Here is a 23,348-nt window from a genome sequence, read left to right as displayed (position 1 = left end):
ATTTTGCAACAACGATATGCTGGTTGTATCAGCACCTTTTAAAATATACATGATGTCATACCCTTGTTACAACCATTTTTCTCTTGTTCATACAGTATAGTCTATAGAAGAAAGAATAAGAACTTGATATTATACAACATACTTATATCTATTGTATCCATGGTTATAACATACTTCTCTATACATTTATCACTCTATATATTTTGATTTGCAATTATGTACAATCTAGTACCAATATTGCTTACAATCAGAGGTGAAATCCAGCAGGTTCTGACAGGTTCTGGAGAACTGGTAGCGGAAATTTTGAGCAGTTCAGAGAATTGGTAGTGGAAATTTTGAGTAGTTCAGAGAACCGGCAAATACCACCTCTGGCTGGGCCTAGAGTGGGGAGGGAATGGGGATTTTGCAGTATCCTTCCCCTGGAGTGGGGTGGGAATGGAGATTTTGCAGTATCCTTCCCCTGCCACTCCCACCAAGCCACTTCCACCAAGCCACACCAAGCCACACCATGCCCACCAAGCCATGCCCACAGAACCAGTAGTAAAAAAATTACAATACATATTCTTCTATATAGCTTTATACCTGTATTTGTTTCTAACTTGTTGATCCTCTTTCATCATCCATTTTCTAACCTTTGCATCTATTGTCTAGCCAATTGTATCATAGGTCCCATATCAGGTAATACTCTGTTTCTCCTTTGTCTTTAATTTCCATCGTTAACCTGTCCATTTCAGTGCAATCAAATATTTTCCATCTATAGATTGCCATCTATCTCTTGAGTGTGGTTTTTGGAGGCAATAGAGTCTTCTGACCTGAAATCCATGCTGTAGCATGTACTTTACATCAGGGGTGAAATGTAAAATTTGTTACTACCGGTTCTGTGGGCGTGGCTTGGTGGGGGGGTTGGTAATGTGACTGAGTGGGCGTGGCCAACTTTTTTTTTTAACTTTTCAAAGCATTTTTTCTAATGCTTTGAAAAGCCTCTGCCATCAGGCAACTCAGCTGGGATCTTCAGAGAGGCTTTTAAAAAAATACCTCTCTGCCGATCAGGCAACTCAGCTGGGATCGTCAGAGACTTTTCAAAGCATTTTTTTACCACCTCTTCGTCCAAGAGGTTGCAGGAAAAAATGCTTTGAAAAGCCTCTGAGGATCCCAGCTGAGCCGCGCGATCATCACAGGCTTTTTTTATAACTTTTAAAAGCATTTTTTCGTCGGAAAAGGTTGTAGAAAAAATGCTTTTAAAAGTAAAAAAAAAGCCTCTGATGATCGCGCAGCTCAGCTGGGCATAGGGGAGGCGCAGGAATTTTTGCTATCAGTTCTCCGAACCACCCGCCGCCATCACTACCGGATCGGGTGATCCGGTCCATACCGGAAGCATTTCACCCCTGCTTTACATCCTAAAAGATGGGTTAGACGATTAGCTTTCTGATATTTGTGTGTTATAAATTCTTTCTAAGATTTGAAAGCAGTAAGGAACAGATTAGAGTAGTTATCTCTATGCCACAGATTGAACTACAATCTAGCCAATGACATTTTATTTCATTACCAACACATATATGTGTCATGTGAACTAACTAAAACATGGTTTGGTTGTTGGATAAATGCGATGCACACATACAGCCAATATGAAGTTTATGTTGAAATAGATAACTTCTAACTCACCAGACTTATTGATTACATGCCATAAAGTCAGTGCTGACTTTTAGCAACTACATAGATTTTCTCCATGAAAGTCCCTAAAGTAATGTGAATCAATATATTTCTGGTCCAAGTCGGTAGCCAGATATGTTGACCTAATATTATTCTATCATTGTTTTTACACTGTGACTTTGCTGTGTGCTCTTCAATATTCTGTATTAGATGCTTTTTAAAAAAAGCATCCATCTCAATGAACATTGTCTTTTTACATCATTTTTCTAAAAGTCCTTTTTACTTAAAAAGCTAATTTTAATATAATTTAAACTATATTAAAGGAATCTAATTTGAAATTATATGAAAGAATTCTAATTATAGAGTTCTTCTTAATTTAAACAATTTCATATACATATATTCTTTTGATATCCTTTGCAAATGGATACCTTTCTAGGTGCAATATTTGAAAAAAGAGCAAGAGGAAAAATCCACTAAAGAGAATGATACCAATTGGTTCCATGCCATAAAGATGCACTTGAAGTACTATATATGATGGGAGAACTAGACTATTTAACATAGAAATAAATTTGTATTAAATTTGCCATACATCCTGGTGTTTTGCTAGAAACGTGTTATCATCAAAACCTAGTGCAAGCAATGAACTTGTACAACAGTTACAGCTGTCAACAACTGTATCATTTTCCCCATTTATTTTAGGATGAGTTTCTCTTCTTTCCTTAAAAGGTATTTCCTAATCACTGCAGGTGTGGGTAGGCATTTAACACAGTCTTTCTTATTCTTCCTTATGTTTCCTTTACTTTTGAGTAGTAATGGACTGTCCCATGATATCACAGAACTAGGAAACAAGGCACTTCTCTAAGAGCTATACCCATCTTTTACTTGTTCACTCTCATTTCCTGATGCAAGAGAAATATTTGACAGAATTAGTAATTCTGTTAATAAAATTATTTCTAATGTATTTCAAGCTGTATATATTTTATTGTAAAAATTCTGTATACCGGTAGTTACTATCTGCCATGTTACCTTTACAGAAAAATATGACTCTTTGGAAAAAGATGCTCTAATGTCTGAACTCAAAATGATGATTCGTATTGGAAGTCATGAAAACATTGTGAATCTGCTAGGAGCATGCACCAAGTCAGGTGAGCCACCTATTTCTGAAATGTACTAACAACTAGAGTATTAAGTCATACATTCGGTATGACCTAGGCATAGGTCATAAAATCATTTCCTATCTGTCAAGGACTACTTCAGCTTCAACCACAACAATACATGAGCACACAATAGATACAAACTTAAAGCGAACCACTCCAAACTCGATTGCAGAAAATATGACTTTAGTAACAGAGTAGTCAATGCCTGGAATGCATTACCAGACTCTGTGGTTTCATCCCAAAACTTTAACCTAAGACTGTCTCCTGTTGACCTCACCCCATTCCTAAGAGGTCTGTAAGGGGCGTGCATAACAGCACCAGCGTACCTACCATCCCTGTCCTAATGTTCCCTTTAATTGTATTTATTTTATGCATTCAGTTCATGCTTATACTTATTTATATTATCTAATACGTACTTGACAAAATAAAAAATAAATAAAAATTTGAGGTCCTTGCATGAACTGGTGGGCATATGTGTATTCATAGCCACCTACTATAGCATATTTTTATTTCCAAGAATGGTTTTAGATATCACAAACCCCATAACATATTGAGAAAATAAAATGTCCAATACATTGCCTAACTGGCCAGAAAAAATAAAATGTAAACTAGAGAAGTAGAAAATATATTGGATGGTTAGAAGGAATGACAAGAAACGGCACCATTATGACTTCTGTTAAATGTGTTCTTTTCTGGTGAGGAGCATTCATTGTATTAACCATTTAGGAATGGGGAAGCCCTCCCATTACAGTCATTTGAAAGATTATCATTGCATTTAAAGGATACCCGTCAGCTTGAAAAGTTTTGAGACCCCTGCCACAATCCAGTGATGTACTGTAAACTTCTATACTATTTGATACCTCCAGATAGTGTATTAAATGACAGATTAATAAATAACCTCTCTGAAATATCCTGTAGAGCTATGTCTTCAGGATTTAGATGTTTTTAGGAACAGCAGTCTCAGGGAAGATCCCTTACCATTATATGAAATAAGTTGGACATAGAAACAGAGATAAGTTGGATAAGAGTAGTAATACTTCTGAAGTATTACTACAAAGTGAAAAGAGTTGCCACAAGTAAGAATACTGCATCTTTCTTCAATCTGGTGCAAACAGATGTTTTGCTACAGTTCCTAGAATTCCTAGCTAGCATGTCTTATAATGAGAATTCAAAGACTTGTAGTCTTTGGAACAAGTATAAGATACAGAGATTTCATTTTTATATGATTGAGGTGAAAATTTCTAACAACATTCATTTCCTTTTTCTACATCCAAGAAATGTCTATTTTTTTTCAATATGATGCATGCTAAGTATATATTAAGTAAAAGATGCTTTCTTATATTTTAAACATGTATTTTTAGGACCAGTTTATTTAATTTTTGAATATTGTTGCTATGGGGACCTCCTGAACTACTTACGAAGCAAAAGAGACACCTTTCACAAAACATGGACTGAAGTCTTCAGTCAGCACAACTTTAGTTTTTATCACAATTTTCGAGGACAAATCAATTCAAGGTAAAGATCACCATGGTTTAATTGTGGCTAGCAAAAAATAAGGGAGAAATAACTATCTACATTATGCACAGCTGAAGAAACTGGGCAAGTTTAAAGACAAATTGTCATTTTTGCATCATGTGCTCAATCAATCATGGTAACACCATTTCATATCTCAAGTAATTCCTATTTTAAAATAAAATAATAAGATAAAATAATAACTTTATTGTCATTGTACGTGTATACACAGATACCCATACAACGAAATTCACTTAACACCCAAAGACCAGATCCAACACACATAACAATCCCCAAACACCACCCACCCACCCACCCACCACAAATTCCCCACCCATAAACCACCCAAACATCTACACAACAGACCAAGTGTAGCTTTAACAAAACAATACGAAAAATAGAAAAATTCTGATAGAAACAAATATTTACAGCTCAGGGCTGATCTGTAACATCCTTGGTACTCTCTAAGCTTTCTTGTTTTCTTGCAGACATTTCATTACCAAACTGGGTAACGATCAGAGTTAGAAGGGAGTGGGGTTTGCTCTCATTTTGTATACTATACTATACTTGATCTTAGTCAAAAGACCAAGAAGTATACTAGTGGTTTGCTCTGTCAGTGTTGGTGGGAGTATTCTTGGTGGTTCCTTGATTAGGCTGATGTTTACTGTTAGCTTGTTTGTCTGAGTTGGTAGTTCCTTGTTTGGGGTATTATTTACTTCTTGATTGTTGATAAAGTGTTAAACGAGATGTGCTCATCTGGATGTTGTTATTGCTGATAAGTAGGTGTTCTCGTCTTTTTGGTTCCTTTTTGGTTTTTTGTTTGTCTCTTTTGAGTGATATGCAGATATTGTTTATCTCTATGGTCCAATTTGTCTGACTGCCAGGCTTCCAGGAATTCTCTTGTGTTTTTGAATTGGCTTGGTCTATGATGCTCACAGTTTCCCAGATGAAACTACAGTTCAGTTTGTCCATATGTTGTGAGATTAGGGAGTTCTCATCATATCTAATGACTACTAGTGGGTATTCATGGATATGTTCTGCTAGTTTTCTAACTATATGGCATCACCGTAACAGAGAAACCAACTAAAGCCCTCCAAAACTTTCTAAGTACACCAAAATACCCAGCAGCCCTAGAATACTGCATCCAGTTTTGGTCACTGCACTATATAAAAGATGTTGAGACTCTAGAAAAAGTGCAGAGAAGAGAACGGTTACAGGAACTGGGCGTGGCTAGTCTAGTGAAGAGAAGGACCAGGGGGAATGGGAATTTTAAATTTGGTTTTAAATTATTGGGGTTTTAAATATGGTTCAGCCAAATTTATCTAACTTGTTTTATTTCTATTTTAAATTTTGTATTTATATGTTTTATTTCATGGCTGTTCACCGCCCTGAGTCCTTCGGGAGTAGGGCGGTATACAAATTTAATTTAAAAAAAAAAAAAAAGGGGAGACATGATAGCAGTGTTCCAATATTTGAGGGGCTGCCACAGAGAGGAAAAGGTCAAGCTATTTTCTAAGGCACCTGAAGGCCAGACCAGGAATAATGGATGGAAACTGATCAAGGAAAGATTCAACTTAGAAATAAGGAGACATTTTCTGACAAGTGAAAACAACCAACCAATGGAACAGCTTGCCTTTGGAAGCTTCATCACTGGAAGCTTTCAAGAAGAGATTGGACTGCCATTTGTCAGAAATGGTGTAGGGTCCCCTGCTTGGGTAGGGGGTTGGACTAGATCTTTATCTTTCTTTTTATCTTTTATTTGATTTGTATACCGCCCTACTCCCGAAGGACTCGGCGGTGAACAGCCAACAATAAAATACATAGATACAAAATTTAAAAAAACAGAAATAAAATCGAATTAAATAGTTTGGCCCAGACAGATTAAAAACCCAATCAATTTAAAACAGATTTAAACTTTTAAGATTAAAAGATATTAAAAATATTAAAATATTAAAATTGTTTAAAAAGAGGGAGAAAGTTAGGCCAGGCCCTTGTAGATGACCTACAAGGTCTCTTCCAACTCTGTTAATCTAATCTAATCTAAGAGAAAACAACAGCCCCATAAAGAGTCATTTACAACATAGTGTTAAAGACTATACCACTATAACAACTTCTATGCAGGACAAACAGACAAAAGGCTAGTAGACCTGACGGTAAGCCTTTAGTATATAAAATGAAAGCAAACTCTACTTCCTTCTAGCAATGACAATCTTACCGAGTTTGGTAATGAAATCTCTGCAAGAAAATAATCAAGCTCAGAGAGCACCAAGGACTCCGTAGAAAAATGCATTGTGCATTACCAAAAATTGCTGGTGACAATGAATCTTACTTCCAAACCCATATAACCCTACAAGTTCCGAAGAAATACAACAGATGGGAATATTTTTTATGCATCAAATAATCAATTTACTCTTAATAATTTTTTTGAAGCTGCAATAGTTGACAGGCCTTTGATCATAAGCTGCAGGAAGAATGTGGCCAGACAGGTGACAGTATAATTCAGGCAGCTAACAAAGAAAACTATAAGCACTGGAAAACTAAATTTGATATTAACTGGTTGAAAATGTTGAGAAAATCTCCCTCAGTAACACTTTACTCAGACTAAGCTAAATTTTAAGTATGATGTTTTGTATGAGGCATATGGCTGTCAATTGACTTGTCAATGTAAGAGAAGTCTGGGAATATTCTGGGAACGTTCTGGGAACTTCCCAGTCAGGCAATTTTATCTGGCCCATGCCTCTGTTTAGAAGCCCAGATGTCCTTTTACAGTCCCCGCCATTATTTTCCTGTAGTTCATAGGGCCATTTTATTAAGGCCACCTAGTTTAATATAGTTTCAGAAGTGCATTTTGATAGAGAAATCCCTATGAAGCCACACAAGACTGGTTGGTTTCATTCTATTGTATATTATCTGATAAGAAACTGTCACAGATCCTCATTTAAAAGACTTGGTCACTTAAAATGAATACAGTAATAGTGAATTCCACATTGTAGGAGATAATATTTTGATTAGACAAGGTTACACTCCAAATCTGTTTACAAAAACAATGCATTATTATCAAAGTGTCAGTACAAATGTATTACATTTATTATTTCATAATCAAGCTGTGTTTGTCCTTATTGTTATATTAGATGCTTTAATAAATCCTTTTTTTTTAAAGTGTACCCTTTATCTCCAGAAATGGAATCAAACTAACAAATGGATCTTACCTACCAGTTGGCCAAATGGATCGCTCACATGCAAAACAAGACTTAGATGTGATTTCTAAAACATACGGAAGTGCCCTGATTTCAGAGGAAGGTAAGAGGTTATAAAAATTATTTGTAGAAATTAGAGGTGGGCAGAAAGAAGTTTGGAACTGCCATAAGGTGTGCTTTTACTGTGGTGCTGTGGCCTAGAGGTGGAGCTCTTGCCTCACAATCAGGAAGCTGTGAGTTCGATTCTAGGTAGAGGCAGATATTTCTCTCTCTGGGCACACTAAGAATATATCTGCTGAACAAAATTCTGCATTGGAGACAGGAAGGGCATCCGGCCATTAAAACACTCTGCTAGCTCCATTCAGTTGCCCAGACTCCACCCCACAAGGGATTATGGGGTCGTTAAATGAAGAAGATGATGATGATAAATTGCCTTTCTCTAAATAATCTTAGCAATAGAATCAATGGAAGCTGGCATGGACCATCTTCTTTCAGAAGCCTTAAAACAAAAAGATTGAATTAGTACATGCTAGGACTTTAAGGCTTAGGGCCAGGGTATTTGCGAGACCGCCTGCTGCTACCGATAACCTCCCACCGGCCAATACGCTCTCACAGAGAGGGCCTCCTCGGGGTGCCGTCGGTCAGGCAATGTCGGCTGGCGGCCCCCAGGGGGCGAGCCTTCTCTGTGGGGGCACCCGCCCTGTGGAATGAGCTGCCTCCTGGAATACGATTGATCCCGGACCTCCGGACCTTCCGTAAAGCCCTGAAGACGTTTTTATTTCATCAAGCCGGCCTAGCCTAAATGGTTTTTAATTGGGATTTTAAATTTTATGGATTTGGGGTTTTAAATTTGGGTAGCCAATGATTTAATTCTTTTAATTATCTTAACTTTTGCATTTGTATGTTTTTTAATTTTGGCTGTTCACCGCCCTGAGTCCCTTCTGGGAGAAGGGCGGTATACAAATTAAATTAATAAATAAATAAATAAATAAATAAAGTACCTAAAGAGATATCACACTAACGAAAACTGAAGATGATTTAATCAAGCAGAAAACGCACAGCCATCTGCTTTAATTTTTATTTCTGCACCGAGCAGGGGCCTAGATACGGTCTAAAAGGAAGCTTCCAACAGAATCAATTCTGTAATTCTGATTTATATCTCAGTAGAGAACAGAGAACAAAGGCACCCGCTTTCCTCTTTCTTAAGTTCATTGGCATCCCATGATTTTCTCTTACCTTTTTGTTCTCTCTTAAAGAAATTAAAAGAGAAAGCACAGTATTGGTATGGCCAATTTTTAATCTTAACAGAGATATGGAGTGGCGTTCATCCGAAATAGGAAGTTCACAAACCGCATGCAAGTTCTGAATGCTGTTTCTCTACTTCTCTCAACCCTCCAAGTGCTATAATGCAGCAATAAACTATCAGGCAATCTCCTGCCCCTCCCCCCCAAAAGAATAATGTATTTGTTCTTTTGAAGATGAAATCCCAACGCATAAAAAAAGGGAGGGCGAGCAAACTAAAAATTCCAGCTCCATGTCTCCAGTGAAATACCATGTCATTGCCTTATGAGTCTTAGCCATCCATAAGATGGCATCTGCTACCCAAACACTGCCTGCTTCTGAACAGCATCAGATACTATTCTACTTACATTCTATGCTTTGTGTTTCAGTCTCTCACTAATACATGTGATTACCTATTTTATTTGCAATGGTGGTTGCTAGTGCATAGGAAGGAATGTGATATATTGAAAGTGAAGGGTTCTGGAGGCCACATAACAAAATTAAAAATGTAGTTGTCCTTCTTTCTGCTTGAGAAATCAGCCAATCACCATTTTTCATTTGCAGATGAAGTGAAATATGTGAACAGGAGACTAGATGTTGAAGAAAGCCTCAATATATTGACTTTTGAAGACCTTCTCTGCTTCTCATATCAAGTTGCCAGAGGAATGGAGTTTCTGGAATCAAAATCAGTAAGATTGTTCTGTAAAAAATAGTGCTGAATAGTAAAGATTACAGGGATGGGGAATGCTCTACTATCTAAATTCATCACTAGTTAGACATTTGAGATCAATCTGGTTGAATATTAGAATCAGAATACTAGTATCAGAATTTTTCTAGAAAAGAAAAATGTCACTTATATAAAGTATATGTCATTGTTGTTTGGAGTTAGATTTTTATGTGGCACTCTCTGAGCTTGGTTGTTTGCTTGCAGACATCTTATTAGCCAACTATGTAACAACATCAGTGTGCAATTTTATTTCCAAATTTTAAAAAACGTTTTTATAGTGCTATTTGATAGGTATTTCATCCAAATTAAAATTGGGCAAAGAAGTTATGTGGGGAGAGAATAGAATAGAATAGAATAGAATAGAATAGAATAGAATAGAATAGAATAGAATAGAATAGAATAGAATAGAATAGAACAGAACAGAACAGAACAGAACAGAACAGAATAGAATAGAATAATTTTATTTCTCTACTGCTCTTCTCCCGAAGGACTCAGGGCGGTGTACAGCCTATTAAAAACACAAGACAACATCAGTTAAAATAGTTTAAAATTATTAAATGAATTCGGCTCAATTTAAAACCCCAGGAATTTAAAACCCAATTTAAGATTGTTATGTTGATAGCCCAGCCTGGCGGAACAACAGGGTCTTGAGTGCACAGCGAAATACCCGGAGGTCGGAGATCTTACGCATTTCCAGGGGCAGTTCATTCCACAGGGCTGGGGCTCCCAAGAGAAGGCCCTCCCCCTGGGTGTCACCAGCCAACATAACTTGGTCGATGGCACCCTGAGGAGACCCTCTCTGGAGCAAACTGGCCGGTGGGAGGCTATTGGTGGCAGAAGTCGGTCTTGAAGGTACCTGGGTCCCATGCCATGGAGCGCTTTAAAGGTGGTGACCAACACCTTGAATCGCACCCGAAAGACCACTGGGAGCTCATGCAGGAGGGGTGTCACTGAGTGCAGCTCGCGCAGGAGGGGTGTCACGTGGGCACAACAAGTTGCGCCCATAACCACCCGCGCAGATGCATTCTGGACCAGCTGGAGCCTCGGAGTGCTCTTCAAGGGGAGCCCCATGTAGAGAGCATTACAATAGTCCACCCGGGAGGTGACAAGGGCGTGAGTGACTGTGCGCAAGGCGTCCCGATCCAGAAAAGGTTGCAACTGGCGAATCAGGCGAACCTGATAAAAAAGAGAGAAGTTTTCCAGTAGGGAAAATCTGTCCTTGTCAGTCTGAGCTGGGAACAGGCTTGTAATGTGATTAAAACTGTGCTTAAAGGTCATGTTTAATTTATGGTGTTTCACTTCTGTATGTATGCTTTCTGGGCATGTAATATTCACTGTCTGTTTTATGCCAGTGTTTCTCAACATCAACAATTTAAAGATGTGTGGATTAATTTATCAATTTAAGACATCCTAACATCTTAAAGTTGCTGAGGTTGAAAAATGCTGCTTTATAGAGTGCTTAAATTGGTAAATAAATGAATAAACCCTACTTCCAAGCAATAGGCATTCTGTGTTTATGCATTTAAAGGACAATAACTGTTTGTTATCAGTCTCGCTCCTTTCCTTGCTTAGTGGAAGGAAAAAAATGAATCCGGTTGGTTTCTTGGAGACCCACAGTTCATACTGAAACATAATTCCAGGATATTGTTAGTTGTTAACTGCCGTTTCTTATATCTTAAGAAGCATTTTTAAAATCATGGAAAGAAATGCCTGTATTCACACCATCTTAGATTATTTTTGTGTAATGTTTTGTTTTAACCTTTTGGCCTCTGTGTTGTTATATTTTTAAAGTTCTCACTTTAAAGTAAAGTGCTCTTTATTTTACTTTAATACTGACACTTCATTAAAAAAAAAACTTACTACACTTTATTTAATGGCTTTCAGCATCCTATATTATTTCAGTGGAAAAAGGCATTGTTAAAAAAACAATCAGAGAGTTAAATTCTGTCCTTTGTTCAACGCTTTTCTCTCTTGACAGTGTGTTCACAGAGATCTAGCAGCCAGGAATATACTAGTCACCTATGGGAAAGTGGCCAAAATATGCGACTTTGGACTTGCCAGGGATATAATGAATGATTCAAACTATGTTGTCAGAGGAAATGTAAGTTGATGTTTATGGTTCTCAATGTTTTCTGTGAAAGATCTGAAAGTAAAAACGAAATTACTACTAATATCTTGCACAGCCAAATCCAGGTTCGCAAGGGTGATAATATGATAATGTGATAATATGACAAATTTCTTTTCCAATTTCAGTTGGTTTAACTGGATAGAAATGTGGTGTGTGTGCTTTCAAGTCCATTTTTGCTGCCTAGGCAAGTCCCTGCAGTTTTCTTTTTAAAAAAAAAAAGTTTTTTTTTATTTTTTAGACAAACAAACATTTAATACATCAGTCATTCCTTCCATTCCATTCCTTCCGGTGTTGTCTCCAAAAATTCTTCTTTTTGCTGTTTCTTCTATCTTCATTCTCGTCCAGTCCATAACAACAGTTCATTGCTAACACAATATTTTAATCAGTTTTCATGGCAAGGTTTCAAAAGTAATTTATTTATTTATTTATTTTATTTTAATTAGATTTATATGCCGCCCTATCTCCATAGGACTCAGGGCGGCTCACAACAATTAAGATATACAATCTCAATCCAAGTAAGAAACATGTTAAAATACATATTAAATGCATATTAAAATACATATTAAATGCATATTAAAATACATTAAAAATCAAAACCCCATCAGTCCAGGCTGGGCAATTTAAATAGCCATATTTTTAGTTCGCGGCGGAAAGTGCGAAGGTCAGGGGCCAACCGGAGCCCCCGGGAGAGTTGATTCCAAAGGGTGGGTGCGCCCACAGAGAAAGCTCTACCTCTGGAGGGTCGCCAGCCGACATTGTCTACCCAACCGCACCCTGAGTAGGCCCTCCCTGTGAGAACGCACCAGACGATGGGGAACTGTTGCTGATTGCAGATGGTCCGATAGATATCCTGGGCCTAAGCCCTTCCCTTCTTCCTAGAGCTGAGAGAAAGTGACTGGCCCAAGGTCACCCAGCCAGATTTCATGCCTAAGGCAGGACTAGAATTCATAGTTTCCTGATTTATAGCCTGGAGTCTTAATCATTGCACCAAACACTTATAATCACAGCACAGTTTCAGCTACAAATCGCACGTCTATATCTCCACATCTTTACTATTTACTATTGTTGAGTGTCTGAACTAGTCACTGCGTTTTCATGGCAGCATCTTGAGAAGTAAATGTCTATGGAGATTCTCAGTCATCCAGGTCATGATTGTCCCAAAGGTGCTTTTTCAAGAGGCAACTAGACTTTCTGGTTTTTCTTTGAAGACGTTTCACTTCTCATCCAAGAAGCTTCTTCAGCTGTCTTTGTGCCTATGGTGGGACTAGAACTTATGATCTTCTGTTTTCTAGCCTGATGACTTAACCACTACACCAAACTGGCACTACAAAAAATAGAGATAGCTGCTTGAATCTTAATTATCTTGTAAGTATGGAAGAAGAGCTTGTTCATAATTTCTAAGATCCTGTATCCCATAGAGATCAACCAGGTATCAGTGAGAGTAGGATTGATGATCCCTTATTTTGTCATCAACCACCATATACTATTCTCTGCGCGTGTCATTTCATTCCCTTGCATAAAAATTTGAGATTTCTAATATGGAAAGCATTTCCACATCAGAAATTGTTAGGCTGTATGTATACTGCCTTCTCAGCTTTACACATATGCACAAATTTATTTTATTATAAATATGCACAGCAAGAAGGCAAAACTTTTGGGTGTGGGTTTTTTTAAAAAATTAAGATGATTAAGTTTAAAACCACCTTGGTTTTGCTAAGGTTCCTTCAGAGAGAAGGAAATAGTGGTTGAATTGCATGATTGATGGTGAAAGATGTGGTTCAACACTGCATGATAGATGGTGAAAGATGTTGGGGAATTGCCGCTTAGAAACTTCTGAGATCTACAGATTCTCCATCCCCGAGAAATCAGCCAAAAGTTGGTACTAAACTTTTACAATAGTTCCATTAGGGAATGATATATTATGTTAGAAGAGAAGGCAATTCAACTGCATATGTATATTAAAGAGTCTTATGGCACTTTAAAGACTACTATATTTGTTACTAGCTGGTAATCCAGCGTTGCCCGGGTATTTATAGATGTTGAAGCCTTTGTCTGACAGGGAGCCATTGAGAGGGGCCTGTCTTCCACCTACTCCCATGCCCATCATGCCTGCCCTCTGCCTTCCCCCTCCCATGCGCTCCTCTTTCCCGCCCTGTCTACAATCCTGGCACTTTGCCCCAAATCCATCAGGTGTTTCCCAATTGCTCCACTGGAGGGAGAACATCATGGCTGCCTTTCCAGAGGAAATCACAAACAATTGCCGCTCTAGGATGCCACACTCGGTCTCCTTAATGGCCCAGGCTCTCCCTTCCCGCTCCCATGACATCAAACAATTGCCGTTCTAGGATGCCACACTTGCTCTCCTTAATTGCCCAGTCATTCCACAGTTATGCTTGAACACACACTTTCTCACACACACACACAGGAGTATCTAACCCCCACAGTATTTGTTTCCAGATAGTAAGTCATCTGTGTACCAAGTTTGGTTGAAATTGCTCAAGGCGTTCCAGAGTTATGCTGGAACATACATACATAAATTTTTTATATAGATAGATTAAGTTTTCAAGGATCACAGGCCACTTCATTAGATTCATGGCATATAGCCCTGAGAGAGATTATTTGTGCCCATAGCTCTTTTGGTAAGTGGGAGAAATTAGAGTTTTACAAAATAAGGGAGAGGATATTTGATTTCAATCAAAGCTTAAAAGCTAGAGGTGTTAGGAAATATCTCTTGGAGGCAAATTGAGTTGGGTCACTTCTGCAAGGCACCACTTCACAGGTTAAGGTTAATTAATTATAAAATCCTAATCCAAAATCCAAAATCCCAACCTCCAAAAGCAGTCCAACAGGAATGTTAGAGTACCCATGTAACCAAGAGTATTTTTACCATCTGACGGGATGCCAACAAGAGAGATGATTGTTCCTTAGGAGAAACCTGTTCAGTAACAATGTGATTTTGCAATTGGTCTCCCTATATGAGAACATTTTGTGGGGAAATGACCTCTCTCTTCTCTGTGCTTTCTTTTTCCAGGCTCGTTTACCTGTCAAATGGATGTCCCCTGAAAGTTTATTTGAAGGGATATACACAATTAAAAGTGATGTCTGGTCTTATGGAATCTTACTCTGGGAAATATTCTCTCTTGGTAGGTTCTGGAATATGTTCCCTAGTTCTCCAGTCAGAGATTTAACAGAACTATGTTTCATTCAGAGATCTAAGCAACCTGGAACAATGTCTTTAGAATGTTGTTTCTTGCTAATAGAGTTCCAAAGTGGGGAATGGGGTGGCGGATACATTTTCATTCTGTAAATTGCCCTATTAGTATAGGAGGAATGTGTGCACATGAGTTTTTAACTTCGAGATGCTTGTTCCTCTGGAATACTTTAGGAGAGATATCTTTTTAAGAAGAAAAACAAATCATCCTTTATTCATCCTTTTTCATCCTTTATTCAATTGTCATAAATGTTCTCCAGAAGCTCTTGGCAATGTCTTTGTTAACCACTTTTGGGTTTTCCATTTATTTTGCTTTTTTTTAAAAAAAAATTGATTTATATGCCGCCCTTCTCTGGAGACTCAGGGTGGCTTACAATTAAGCCTTCATACTTTTGTATATTTATACAAAGTCAGCTTATTGCCCCCACAAACTGGGTCCTCAATTTACCTACCTTAGAAAGGATGGAAGGCTGAGTCAACCTTGAGCCTGGTGAGATTCGAACTTACAGTAATTGCAGACAGCTGGTGTTAATCACAATGCTATTAGTCTGCTGAGCCACCAGGCCCTGTATTATATAATTGAATAGTCACCTTTCTAAATATCTAAGAAGCATATGCCTTCTCAGTGTGGTCCAGGTTGCAGAATATTTGCAGGAAATGGTCAAAAAGGTCAAAATGGCATGCAACGGAGGTAAAAAAAAAAAACAGGCAAAGCTTCAATTGGACTGCTGTGGCTACCATTTTGACTTTTTGGACCACACCCTGCAGACAGCTCTGCAAGGTTATGCAAATTAAGAAAGCTTCTCCAATGAAGCTTACTTCAAACATTCATTCTTTGCTTTGCCACTTTTTTTTTCTTTAGGTGTCAATCCTTATCCCGGAATACAAGTTAATGAGAAATTCTACAAGCTTATTCAAAATGGATTTAAGATGGACCGTCCATTTTATGCCACAGAAGAAATGTATGTTTTCTGGGTATAAAGGTTAGGGTGGGACTGGCAAGAGTATAATGTAAGAAGACACGTAGCCCCTGCTCTCATTTCCTTGCTTCTAACTACACTGTTATCTGTGACTTTCTTGGACTACTTTTGGACACAGTTAGACATCATTGTGCAGTAGTCATATAGGCCAAGAAAATTAACCTTTAAAAGAGGATACAGGTGATTGGCCTTGGTGATTTGGGGTGTTTTTGTGGGAAACTATATTTTTCTCTAAGGGTACTTCTACACAAGAGTCCTGCATTGCCTCGACTCAGTTCTCTGTTTCCCCAAATAGGTAAATCCTCAATTTATAACCAACCCAAAAAAGAGGTCTTATGACCTGAATTTGAAGTTCTGATAGTTGGATCTCCATGGTTACATGACCAAACTTAGAGGGCTTTGCAACCCGGCCATATATGCATCTGTTTACAGCAAACATAATATGTCATCCTACATTTGTTAAGGGATAATTTTAGTATAGCAATTATGTTTAAAAACTTGTGCCACAACATTACCTCTGAAATGATGGGCCTCCAGTAAAGATTGTCACTCAGTTTAAACCATCATCTGCACAAAATAAAAACACCTAATACATAGTTTGTAGAAATAGATTCAGGACATAAATAATTGCAAGATACAACTAAGACAATTCAATCAGAAAGGGAATACTTAAGATTGTAGATACGTTTCAATCAAAAATGCATCTCCAGATATTACTCAGATCCATTTCAATCCCAATCACTATATGCAATTATTAGGCCATACTAGTCCATCAACAGCTGGATTACAGCAGGTCCTTACTTCATATGTATTGTAAAATTTAAAGCATAATATTAATTTTCAGTTTTCTGCTTTTTGATGCTTCATATTTGTAAACATTTATCAATTCTATATGAAATTGATGTTCTTCATATTCTAGGTTCTTTTAACTCTGCATAATACCACAATATCTGTGACATATATACTGTATGTCTCCTTGGTCTTATCAGTTAGAAAATACTGGGTATTTTTCCTCTCCCTTCTTTTATCTTGTTTTTGCAGATACTTATTACTGTGTTCCTGCTGGGCTTTGGACTCCAGAAAAAGACCATCCTTTTCACAGCTGCTTTCCCTTCTGGCATGCCAGCTGGCTGAGGCAGAAGGAACAGTAAGTGAGCCTTACAAACAAGCAATTTTTTCCCCTTCTGTTCTAGGTTTGCACCATATTTATTAGCACACATATCAGGAGACTATGAACGATATCCTTGCTGCTGATTCTTTTTAGAAAGAGTAATCTTTTCTTGGAATGAAGGATGCTAGGAATCTAATCATTTTCCTAGTTGTTTAAGAAGGTCTCAGGATAAATTATAATTGCCCTTCCTCCTTCTTTCCTTCCTTCCTTCCTTCCTTCCTTCCTTCCTTCCTTCCTTCCTTCCTTCCTTCCTTCCTTCCTTCCTTCTTTCCTGTTGACATTGGGAGTTCAAAAGTTTTCTCTGTTCCAGGGTTTGGGAGACAATACAATTGAAGCATCTTTTCCCATAGTTCCAATATGTAGGAAATGAGAGCTGATGTTGGAACAGAAGGCAAACCTAACATTTATCACCTGCAAACTAACATTTTCTTAGTTAACATGTCTCACTATTGTACAATAACTCTTCCTTCTTTCAAAACATTTGGTAGCTAGGGGTTACCTAATTTGGGCATGCTTGTGGTGAAGATGATTTCTTTCTAAAAAATTATTACCATCTCAAAAATAAATACCGACTTCCTTTGATTGGAAGACACTAGAATGCAAACTGTTTTTATGCACAAGTTGCATAACATGCACAGATTCAATTTGTGCAGACTTGACTTAAATGCTAATAGAGACTATAATGTAGCTATTTATCAGAAGGAGAGACCTCTATCAAAATATTATAATTATACAGCATGCTAAGCTATAATATAGTTTGCTTGGTTTTAGTTTAGTTGTATGAGCCCAGCAATTGCAATTGGTAAATTTTGCCCAATAGCCTAATATATAATCAAATACACAGTTTAGATGTAATTGGTAAACAGTAGCTGCCTGCAGTTTTAGCTAGAGATATTTGGGAAGTTCATATATTGTGCATCAGTAGTTTATTATTTTGTGGAGCGGAAACCAGATATTTCTGTATATTCAACAAATCATGATTAGCAGAAACTAGCACTTGACTTCCTGCTTCATCGGGGGGGGGGGGTTGGACTGGATGACCTACAACAGAGGTCCCGAACCCCCGATCCATGGACTGGCACCAGGCCATGGCATGCCATAAACTGGGCCACACAAACAAGCAAAGCCCCATCCGCGGGATGCAGGCAGCACACAGAACCATGCCCCCTCTGGTCCGCGGAAAACCTCTCTCCCTAAAATTGGTCCCTGGTGCCCAGAAGGTTGGAGGCCGCTAACCTACAGGGTCCTTTCCAACTCTGTTTTTCTAAAAAAAAGTTCTTCCCTATCTCTCCCAATTGTACGAAGTAGGGAACTGTTTCTCTTTATATTTCACTCTCCTCGTCCTTAGGCCCTGAAAGTGATCAGCTCCTAAACCTGACCAACCCCCAAATGCATCAAGGAATTACTGGTTAACTACTTGATTCCATGGCAACATATTGCCTATATGTGCATGAGAAAAGGCTGCACTGGGGGGTGACCTGTCCAGCAGGTGAGAATAAAGATGAGGGACCCAAAGAGAAATTGGGTGTTGTTCAGGGGTGAAATGCTCCCGGTTCAGACCGGGTCAGGCGATCTGGGAGCGATTGTGGCAGGTAGTTCAGAGAACCGGTAGCGATGGTGGCGTGAGGCTCCGCCCACCCACCCGGGTGTCATTACTTCCTGCTTTTAAAAGGTAAAAAAAAGGCTCTGACAATCGCGAGGCACAGCTGTGATCATCAGAGCCTTTTTTTTTTTTTACTTTTAAAAGCATTTTTTTACAACCTATTCGGCCGAATAGATTGTATAAAAATGCTTTTAAAAAGTAAAAAAAAAAAGAGTTGGCCACGGCCACCCAGTCACATTACCCCCACCACCAAGCCACGCCCACAGAACCGGTAGTAACAAATTTTACATTTCACCACTGCTGGTGTTGCTTTACAAAAACCTTCTGCTCCAACACATGGGTGAGGGTTTTTTAAGGGCCCTGAGACGTCTTCACACTGTTCTTAAAATTTTCCACACCTCAGCAAGAGAAACGACATGTAAAATACTGAAAAGAGCTGTATAATGTTCTTCCATTAGTAATGATGGTGTTAATTTTGCTATTTATTTTCACATCCTATAATTTAGGCATGCTGGACAGATCATACTGATACCTCTAAGCACGTTTCCAGTTCCAAATGCAACCCGCATGTGACAAGAGAAGCAGAGCTCACTATTCCTCTGTTGGATGAAGATATTGCAAGGGAAAAATAAAGCAGACTTTATTTTATTTTTTTCTTTTAAAAACTAAGCCATATAAGCTGAAGGAAATGAAAAGAGATTACTTTGCCTTCCTTAAAGGGTCTGATTTGCTGCTATTGCCACTGAATTTTTCATATCAGTTCTATCCACTTTGCTTCTCAGCTGAAATCTGGTACGGGTCTTCTTCAATTTCATTAACAGAATGGAAGATCTCTTTGATACAAGCCTCATTTTCAAGCATGGTTGACCCTCAGGTTGTTGCTGAATTTCTTTCAAAGTTATATGCATCTCTAAAGTCAAGGTCTGCATTCCAGATCTTTGTATTTCAAGCAGATGCAAACAGTAAAAACATATCCATACATTTTGCAATTGAAACATGAATGTATTATAGCCTGAGCTTAACTCACACAGTTCAGCTAACTGCACTTATATTATATCCTCACTAAATATATAACGAAAGGGTTATATCAGCTATCAGAAGGACAAGCATATAGATATGGATATTTATGGAAATAGTGAATTTGGGTAGATTATCCCTGAATGTCCCTCAGACCCAGTGGTGGGTTCCTCCCGGTTCCGCCCGGTTCCACCAAGCTGGTAGCAGTGAGGATATGACATCACCGAACCGGTTCTGTCCCCCTGCCCACCCACCCCACCCCCCACGTTATTCTTAACTTTTATTTGGCCCCACCCCCAATCTATTTCTGCCTCCTGAGTCCCAGCTGATGGCTAGAGGGGAAAAAACTGTTTAAACTCTTGCCGTGTGGCTTCAAAGAGCCGCCCTACAGCTGATCAGTGTTAAAAGAAAACAAATGAGTAGATCGGTGCCTGCAAAAATAAATGGGTAGACTGGTACAGCTCTGCAAACAGTTAAAAGCCTGGTAAACCAGTACCTCTGCTAAATCCTAAAGAATTGTCACATGACCATCAAGCCACGCCCACAAAATAAGCCATGCCCACAGAACCGGTAGTATAAAAATTTTAGAACCCACTCCTGCTCAGACCACAGACTTTTTAATACTATTTCACAGCGATGTTAAAGATAAAAGGTTGCATCGGGCATGAAATACTGGAATTCTTTATATATTTAGGGACTCTCCCTGAGTCCCTCGGGAGAAGGTGCGGTATATAAATTCAAAATAAATAAAAAATATATTGTTACTGAGATTGATAAAATCCAGAAAAACAATATTTGGGGCAGAAATGCAAGAAAATGTCAAATGAAATTGGAACAGGAGCATCCAAATTTTGGGAGCTAAAATTTGTCCAGAATTTTAACTGCAGGCACTATTACAAAATACAGCAGCTGCTCTACGTTAGATGTGGCCCATCACAAAGCACCTATTGAAAACAAGCTAATTAGGGTGCTTCTTACCATCCTTTCCAAGACCTCCTACATACTATCCCCCACCACCTATTCTTTCTTCAGTCAACCACCATTTTTATTTTCTAGAAACATAAACTCTTATAAAGCCCAGAAACTTAATTACAAATTATACAGATGGTGAAAGATAGGGCCTTGTTTTTGGCATGCCAGCAGCAAATCAGGGGGAACAGGCAAGCTGGTAGAGGATTTGGGGAAACCTAGGTTTAGAGCAACTTTATAAAAAATATAACTACTTGGCCACATTAACAAAAAGCAGGGGAACATAATCTTCAAAAGCAGCAAGAAAAGCTCTGGGAGCACTGCATACAGAACAAAGAAAAGGCTGATGTACAAAGTACAAAGTAATGCACACACACACCTTCTTTCTCTGCTTCTCTAAATAAAAGGCTGGGCAAGAGAACATCTACAAAAGATTTGTTGAGTTTGCGAGCATAGCAGGAAAGAAAGAGAATTAAAAATGCTAACTTAGATTGTCCAGTCCACTATAAACTCCAATGAATTAGATCCAGAGCTAGAACTGTAAACTTAATAGAAGTTAGTTGCTTTATAATTCACAATTAACATGTGACATTAGTTGATAGGTGAGTCAATGGCTGCATTTGCTCTATACGAGTAATCTGTTCTGGTGTTATTCTAAAGTAAATACCTAGTGAGCCAGCAACAGATGATCAGGAACATTCTAGACAAATAGGGAACAGCCATTTAACAATTCACAGCCCTGCGGGGAATAATCAAATACTAAAATATTTGCGGACTACTAAAATCAATTTGTTCTCTGCAATTATCTTCAGCATTAAGGACTGTATTAAATGATTGTTTGAATATTCAGTATAATTTGATAGCAGTTTATGCTCATACTTGATAATGAATGTGTAGCAATATTTGACAGCAATGTGCAACTGAATTACTGTAGTACTGAATTATCTCTTACAGTTGGCATGCAGTTGATTTCAATGTGTGCTTATATATACCTTTTATGCCTGCCAAAATCAAAAGATGCTATCGTCCTTAAATTTCTGTGGCAATGTGAATTCCAGGTTTCAGTCTTCACCTTTGAAAATGGTTTGGGGATTAAGGCAAATTTATAAGTTATTTTTTTAAGTTTACTTTCATTACAATAAACATTGGGACTGGAGCATAAATCAAAGGATATGAGTCGTCTTCTTTTTGATGAGAGAATGACAAGTTACTGTTGAAAACTCTGGCATATCTACAGAACAGAAAACTGATTGTATGTATGCATTCCAGCTTCAGTGTAATAGCAATAGCAATAGCACTTAGACTTATATGCCGCTTCACAGTGCTTTGTAGTCCTCTCTAAGCAGTTTACAGACTCAGCATATTTCTCCCAACAATCAGGGTTCTCATTTTATTGACTTTGGAAGGATGGAAGGCTGAGTCAATGAGAATCGAACTGCCGAACTGCTGGCAATTGCACTCAGCAGAATTAGGCTGCAATACTCCATTCTAACGTCTGCGCCACCATGGCTCATAAGTCATAACTAAATTAAATGTGTGGCTCTCGTCTGATGCCACTGTTGTCTCTATGAAATGCAAATGTTCATGAAGTGCCAATTAAATGTAGCAGAATGCAGAAATTACTCTGTGAATTCTGAATGGAAACTTGCTGTATGGCCTCTGTAATATCTATTTGTACTTGTTGTGTTGCCTCTATAATATCTATTTGTAATTAATTTGTGACCTTTGGATAAAGATGTTCATTATGATCAAATAGTTTAATTCCACAGTTATGTTAAATAAGTTCAGATCTATTCTTTCTTTATTTTGAGCAGAAATGGTCCTTTTATTCTGATTACCTATTCTTTTTGAAAGTTTTACACAAATATTGCTGCTGCTTTGGGCTGATTTTACCTGATTAATTATTATTTACTTATCTATGCTTTTTATATTTTCAATTGTACACACTTTTCAGAAAAGTAGTGCATAGTTTTTAACCAGCTAATACGTTTTTACAGACTTTTTGAAATCTAAGGTGGAAAAAAAAAATACATTGAAAATAAAGGTGACTTTTATTGTGGCTTACTTGTCACATTTTTTGAAAAACAATTGGAGGAATAGTGAATAACCACGATGACCATAGGAAAATTATAATACATACATGCATGCTAGACCCAAATATTTCATTAAAAGGAATTGTCATCCCTGGACTGACAATGGACTGTTTCAGATTATTCCATTGTATCAAGGACGAGATAGCTCCTGCGGAAGTATGCAGTAGCCGATCAAGTTTTGACATCAGACCTTGTGAATCCAAGGTGGAGAGAGGTTCTCAAGATGTTCCCAGGATCCATATTCACAAGTGTGCTACAAAAATCAGTTCATCCCACATTTTTAGTTGCTCATTATTTTTTATTCTATAACTTTGATCGGAAATGTCCCCAAATGACTGGTCATAAGCTTGGTGGGATGGTTGCAAGGTTCATTTAGACTGCTCTCTATTGCTTTACTGTGCAGCACTCCATTATATATGCAACCTGTCATTTAACTAACAAGCACCATTGAATAACGTAGAGCAGGAGTCCCCAACCCCAGCCCGTGGATTGGCACCAATCCATGGCATGTCAGAAACTGGCCTGTGCCAACAAGCAAAGCCGCATTTGCGGGATGCAGACTACACAAGAAACCATAACCCCTCTGGTCCATGGAAAAACCTCTCTCCACGGAGCCAGTCCCTGGTGCTCAAAAGATTGGGGGCTGCTGATG

At 38.2% G+C, this 23,348-nt stretch overlaps 1 protein-coding gene across 3 annotated transcripts in view; it reads left to right on the top strand.

Moving 5' to 3' along the window:
* The window catches only part of FLT3 (fms related receptor tyrosine kinase 3), a 56,566-nt gene extending 37,301 nt beyond the window's left edge, over nt 1–19,265 (top strand). For 2 of the 3 annotated variants that reach the window (XM_034415133.2, XM_034415125.2), the window contains exons 16-24: nt 2,685–2,795; nt 4,169–4,322; nt 7,480–7,619; nt 9,362–9,486; nt 11,503–11,625; nt 14,684–14,795; nt 15,726–15,825; nt 16,885–16,990; nt 19,124–19,265. In XM_034415133.2, the coding sequence (XP_034271024.2) occupies nt 2,685–2,795; nt 4,169–4,322; nt 7,480–7,619; nt 9,362–9,486; nt 11,503–11,625; nt 14,684–14,795; nt 15,726–15,825; nt 16,885–16,990; nt 19,124–19,249 (1,097 nt within the window). In that variant the 3' untranslated portion in view covers nt 19,250–19,265. The remainder of the gene's footprint in view (nt 1–2,684; nt 2,796–4,168; nt 4,323–7,479; nt 7,620–9,361; nt 9,487–11,502; nt 11,626–14,683; nt 14,796–15,725; nt 15,826–16,884; nt 16,991–19,123) is intronic. The other variant, XM_034415143.2, reaches the window with a different exon arrangement.
* The last annotated feature ends 4,083 nt before the right edge of the window (nt 19,266–23,348 follow it).

This window comes from Pantherophis guttatus, chromosome 5 (assembly GCF_059756535.1).
Source record: "Pantherophis guttatus breed Tessera chromosome 5, ASM5975653v1, whole genome shotgun sequence".
In the NCBI taxonomy this organism is placed as follows: domain Eukaryota; kingdom Metazoa; phylum Chordata; class Lepidosauria; order Squamata; family Colubridae; genus Pantherophis; species Pantherophis guttatus.
Note: the sequence above shows the minus strand (reverse complement) of the source record. Positions and strands in the feature narration are given on the sequence as shown.